Genomic DNA, 5,671 nt, shown 5'->3' on the forward strand with positions numbered 1-5,671 from the left:
GCTATTGCCCACTGGATCCTGGGCCAACATCAGCCCCAGCCAAGCTAACCTGGTAGCCACACAGGGTCTCAGATGCCAGCAGTCCTGGTGGTGCAGAGCTGCTAACATTCAAGAGAAAAAGGATGTTAGTGGGCACAGGAGTGGCTCCTCATTGACTCTGTCTCCATCACAAGGTGACCTGTATTGGAATGTGGACCCAATCTAAGAGCAAGGCCTCACTCCCTCTGCCACCTGTCTGAACCAAGGTCATCATGTGGCAATCCGCCCAGTCCTAGCTCCAAGCTTATCATGTGCTGTCTCACCCACAGCCACACAGAGGCTGGGGCTTTCTGGCCTTCTCTGCTCTCTCCTATGCCAGGCTTGCCCAGCCTCCCCAGGGGCTCAGCCGTGTTTCTGCCACAGTAATAGATAGGTGTCCCAGTCACTGTTGTGTCGCTGTGATAAAATGCCCTGACCTAAGCAGCTTCGGGATGGAAGGATTTGCTTTGGCTCAGTGGCAGGTCACAAGCCAGCACAGCAGGGAAGTCAGCAGCAGGCTCTTGAGCTGGTCCCAGTGGTCAAGGAGCAGAGATGGGTGTGGTGGCGCACACCTTTAATCCCGCCTTGGGGAGACTGAGGCCTGTGGCTCTCTTGTGAGATCAAGGCCAGTAGGTCTACTTAGTTCAGGACAGCTGGGGCTGCAAATAAAGACCCTGTCCCAAAAAGAAGCAGGAAGGAACTAGACATGGTAGCAAATTCCTTCAGTCCTATCCTTGGGAGACAGTTTGAAGCCAGCCTGCGTTCCATAGCAAGTTCCAGGTCAGTCAGGGTTTTTTGTGGTGAGATTCTTTCTCTTGCAGAGGTGCCCATTTCCATTCCCAGCACCCACATACTGGCAGCCTACAACTACCTCTAATTTCGGCTCCCGTGGATCTGATGCCTTCTTCTGGCTTCTTGCCTTACTGCAGTGCCACAGATACCCACTCAGACATACATATACACACATTTGAAGAAATAAAACTTAAGGCAGGCATGGTGGCACACGCCTTTCATCTTGGCAGCTGGAAGGTAAAGGCAAACGTATCTCACGTTCAGGGCCAGCTTGGTCTACAGAATGAGCTCCAGGCCAGCCAAGGCTACATAGTGAAACCCACTCTCCCAAAATAATAAAATCTTTTTAAAAAACACAGTAACCAATGCTCCTTGACTACCACACTCTAAAAGGCAGTTTCCTTGGACTCCACAGCAGGCCTGGCTCACATTGAATTTCATTTCTGTCTCGTGTTCTGCAGTTTTAGCCCCCTTTAAAGAAGGACCTCTGCTTCCCAAGGAGGCTATCGCCTGCCTTCCTCCAGGGTCCCCACAACAACAGCAGGCGTGGTGGGGGTGGGAGCTGGGTTCCCGACACTGACAGGCCGCTCAGGAAGGTCCCAGTAAAGATCTTGAAGCTTAAAAACAAAAAAAAAGCAAAACAAAACAAAAGCACACAGTAGTAACAGAACGGCCGGTCTATGTTTTCATTGTGATTGATGTGATCAGGACAGCTCCCTCGTGCGAGTGGAGAGACAGAGCCGCTGCTCTTCCAGAGCGCCTGGGTTGACTTCACTGCTCACGTGGTGTCTCGATAGACATTTGAAACTCCAGTCCCGGGGCGTTTAATGTCCCTTTTTGGCCTCCACTGGCACCAGGCACACATGTGGTTCATAGGGAACTTTGCAGTCAAAGGACCAGAAATGTAATTATTTATTTTTCAAAAAAAAAAAAAAAAGAAAAAAAGAAATCCCTGACAGACATACCCAGAGGCCCATCTTCCAGATTATTCTAAATTCTGTCTGGTTGACCATGAACGCTGTCCTATCAGATAAGGAAAAAATGTACTTATAAGAGAGGCCCATTTTGTCTAAGCTGGGAAGATTTCAGACAGGTCCCACAGCGTCAAATGAGTTGAGCCATGGCTTGCTAGTGGTAGGATTGCAGACCCGGCTTTGTGCACCTAACAGGAACTAAGACATTGACATGATCAAGACTGATGAACTCCCACAGTGGCCCAAGTAGAAGAGAATGGTTGCTGGTCCAGGTAACTATGCATCCTAGGGACTGTTGGCACAGGATTCACAGGACTTGACAAAATGAGAACGTGGCCATGTCAAATCCGGTGTCCTCACTTTAACAAATTGGTTTGGGCGGGAGGTTGTAGGGCACACCTTTAATCCCAGCACTCAGGAGGCAGAGGCAGATGGATTTCTGTGAGTTGGAGGTCAGCCTGGTCTACAATGAGTTCCAGGACAGCCAGGGGCTACACAGGGAAACCCTGTCTTGAAAAACAAAAAGATTCTGATTTGGACAGGGTGGGTGTGAGAAAATAGGGGATCAGTAGCAGGGGTCAACCTTCTTGCCCTTCCCACACCCAGCTCAGTGGCTTACATAGCACCATAAACACCTTCCTCAGGCTCTGCAAGGGGTGGACCAGTGCTCGCTGCTTCAGGTGACTGGCCCAGCACATCGGGGCAGCAGCAGGGCCCTGCAAGAACTGGTAGCAAGGCTTTTGGAACTTGTGTTCTGTTGGCCAAAGGCAGAGCCATGTAGCTAAGGGTGGGGGTCAATAGGAGGGAGAGGGTGAACCACCAGCAAGCAGCTGTCCTGCAGCCAGGCGGCTCTGGAGCTGTCCCCATTGGACTCATGTTCTCAGCACTGGGGGTGGGGGCACCTCTGAACAGCTGTCAGGGAGGTGGAGCCTTGGGAAACAGCAGCCAGGCAGGTGAAGAGGCCAGAGTAGCTAGCCACGTGGCTAGTACAGGAATAGCTTACCACATGGGGTCAACTGCTCCTAGGTGTCAGGCTCCTGGGTTGCTAGAAGCAAGGTGGCCACTGGCTATCCATCCCTTCCCTTTCTGCCCCTCACTTCTGAGAGCACATTGGCCACAGCATATGGTCCAATCTGAACATCTCTATTCAGTCCCAGAGCTGCCTGCCCTCACCTCCAGTCCCTGTTGGGTGATTTTGGCTGAACTGACTGGGTTAGGTTGTATTGAAACCTAGGTCCAGCCCAGTCCCAGAGCCAAGTATATGAGCCTAAGTGCACCTACCACCCACTAACCCCAGAAGCCAACCTCTCCTGCAGCTTCCTCTGCTGGTGGCCCTCGTCTTTGGACCGGAAAAGGAAAGGGATATAGGCAGGTCGGCACCATCCTAAGTATGAGATGGGAGAATTTGTCTGGGAAGGTGAACTCCAGTCAGCGCAGAGAAGGGAGAAAAGGTGGGCCTTTGTGTGGATGGTGGCTGGCAAGGTCTCAGCCACACACTGCCCAGGAAGGCATGAAGACCTGTGAGCTTGTCACTGCTGTCTCGTAAGAATAAGCCCTTCTGCCCATCACAGCACCCAGTAAGCAGCAGTGACTCTTCTACAAACCAGAGGCTGAGGCTCGCTCAGGAGCTGACTTCCAGTCAGAACCTGAGACTCCAAGGTGCTTTCTGAGCAAGGGCTTCTCCCGACAGTTGTGTGTGAAGGAGGTTGGGACAGGAGTGGCCTTGCACAGTAAGGCACGGGATGTGTGTGGGGGGGAGTATTGGGGGGAGGTATTGGGGTGTGGGGGGTATTGGGGTGTTAGGGAATGAGAGTTCCTTCTGCTCTAGGGAGAGGAGCTGTGACAAGACCTGGAGATGGCCACGTAGCAGTGGAAGTCTCTGAGTATAGAGAGGGAGGGGATATCAGGGTAGAGGTAGAGGGGCTGCACCCTTGGGTGGTTTGGATTAATGAGGGTTCTAAGCAGGACCTGGGTGCTCAGAATCAGCACTGGCAGCCGGCCTACCCTGCATTGCCACAGAAACTTCTCTTTGCTCACAGGTTGCACATTCATTGAGGAGAATTTTACTTTGAAGTGCCCCAAACATAAGGTAGGTGAACAGGCTCCCCAGGGAAATGCACTCTCTCCCCAACCCATTTCTCTCTGCCTCGCCAGAGGGTTCAAAGGGGGCACTAGGGCCCTAAGGAACTTTCCCACAGCCTCGCTTGGAAGGGCTGGGGTGGGCTGCAGCGGTTGGCCCTGGCCATAATATGCTGTCCCTCCCACAGAGGCTGCCGTTGTAATCCCCACGTGGCCGAGCCTCAGAGGAAGAGGAGCTGCGCCCACAGCCGGTCCTTGATCCCACCCCGGGTCTTGGTTCCGGCTGCTTCGGGCGCTGGCGTGAGGCCCGGGTTGCGAAGAAATCCTGTTCCAGGCCAGACTTGGCGAGGACAGGCCACTGGGCAGCCAGACCCGGGGCGCGCGGCTTCGGGCGGGGTGCAAGTCCCCTACAAGTTCTGAAAACGACGTGGCATGCAAGCTGTGCCCCTGGGAAGAGGCCTAGGGTGCTGCTGGCTCGGTGGACAACATGGGGCAGGACCCAAGTCTTTCTGTAGAGGTCCAGCCAACGGGGGAATGCGACCCTGGCATCCAAGGCTTTGCCCAGAGTCGTGACAGACCTGGGCTCAGGCCATGCGGTCCCTGATATGAGCTGGCCTGGGGTGGTGCCCTATGGCTTCTGTTTGTCCCCTTTCCAGTCTTCCACCCCATTGCTGGAGCCCGGTCTGGAAGCTTGAGGAACTGGGCCTGGCTACCCTCTAGGCAGATGTGCAGCCATCCCTAAGCACCGCCATGGGTTCCAGGAACAGCCGCTCGCTCGGCTTGTGGGCAGGGACAGTGCTAGACTTCGTGTACAAACCTGTGTACCCCTCTATATATATGTTATATAGAATGTATATATGTTGGGAACATGCTCGCTTCTGTGTGTCGCTGCTGTGCGTCGTGTGCTCCACAGCACAGAGCCCTAACCTGGCCTTGGCCGGAGTAGGGGCTACAGTGATGCCCCTTCCTTGTGCAACCACCATCACCGCCGCCACCACCACGGCCAGTCCCCACCTGTCCGTTTGTGTTCTCAGCTCTGTCCACGCTTCAATAGGCCTGATGCAGCCCCCCCTTCCCTGCAACTTCCTGTACATATGACTGTAAAATGGTAAACGTGTGTATTATATCTGGCCTCGTTATATAGTGTATATATATGTATACATATACATATATATAATATATATGAAGACTGTAAATGTTAAGACAACTAGTGTTCTTATTAGTATATTGCTTCACACTGAAGATTGTGTGTATCGAGCTGTTTCTAAAAGATGTTTATTTTCCTTAAGAGTAAAAAAAAACCAGTCATTGCATTCAGATAAAAAAAAAAGTCAATAAAGATACCACGATTGTTTTGGAAGTTTGAGGCCTGTGGATGCCGACCAGATTCCCTAGGGTTGGGTGTGGAGGGAAAGGGCCAGGGGACACAAACAGGGATCCCAGATTGTGCCCGTTGGTAGACCTGTGTGGTCTCAGACTTTGCCAGGTGTACAGAGCTGACCAGGGAATTGTGTGTGACGCTCCAGACATACAGGGAGACGGTAGCCTGGCCTTCAGATGCTGGCTGCCCTCATCACCCCGGGACCTGGTGAGGGGCTGGGGCAAAGAGACAACTGAGACCATCAAGGCCTCTCAAGGTTGATTGATTGAGCTAAAGTGTAGCCATGAGATCAGTGGGACAGCTTGGTCAGCATCAGACCACCCCAAGGCAGAAGCCAGAAAACACACCCTTAGAGCTTCCCAGAAGACAATCCAGGAAGGATGGCAGTCAGATGATGCCGACATCTGCCTACCCAGATAAACAAAAA

At 52.7% G+C, this 5,671-nt stretch overlaps 1 protein-coding gene across 9 annotated transcripts in view; it reads left to right on the plus strand.

Moving 5' to 3' along the window:
- Rai1 (retinoic acid induced 1) overlaps nt 1-5,223 on the plus strand; it is a 97,867-nt gene extending 92,644 nt beyond the window's left edge. For 7 of the 9 annotated variants that reach the window (XM_050163795.1, XM_050163792.1, XM_050163794.1 and 4 more), the window contains 2 exons: nt 3,824-3,873; nt 4,052-5,223. In XM_050163795.1, the coding sequence (XP_050019752.1) occupies nt 3,824-3,873; nt 4,052-4,066 (65 nt within the window). In that variant the 3' untranslated portion in view covers nt 4,067-5,223. Of the gene's footprint in view, nt 1-1,979; nt 3,874-4,051 lie in introns of all 9 variants that reach the window. The other 2 variants (XR_007595642.1, XR_007595641.1) reach the window with 2 other exon arrangements.
- Nucleotides 5,224-5,671: the final 448 nt, after the last annotated feature.

The sequence above is a fragment of the Alexandromys fortis genome, unplaced genomic scaffold (assembly GCF_014885135.2).
Source record: "Alexandromys fortis isolate MF-2015 unplaced genomic scaffold, M_Fortis_MF-2015_v1.1 scaffold_149, whole genome shotgun sequence".
In the NCBI taxonomy this organism is placed as follows: Eukaryota; Metazoa; Chordata; class Mammalia; order Rodentia; family Cricetidae; genus Alexandromys; species Alexandromys fortis.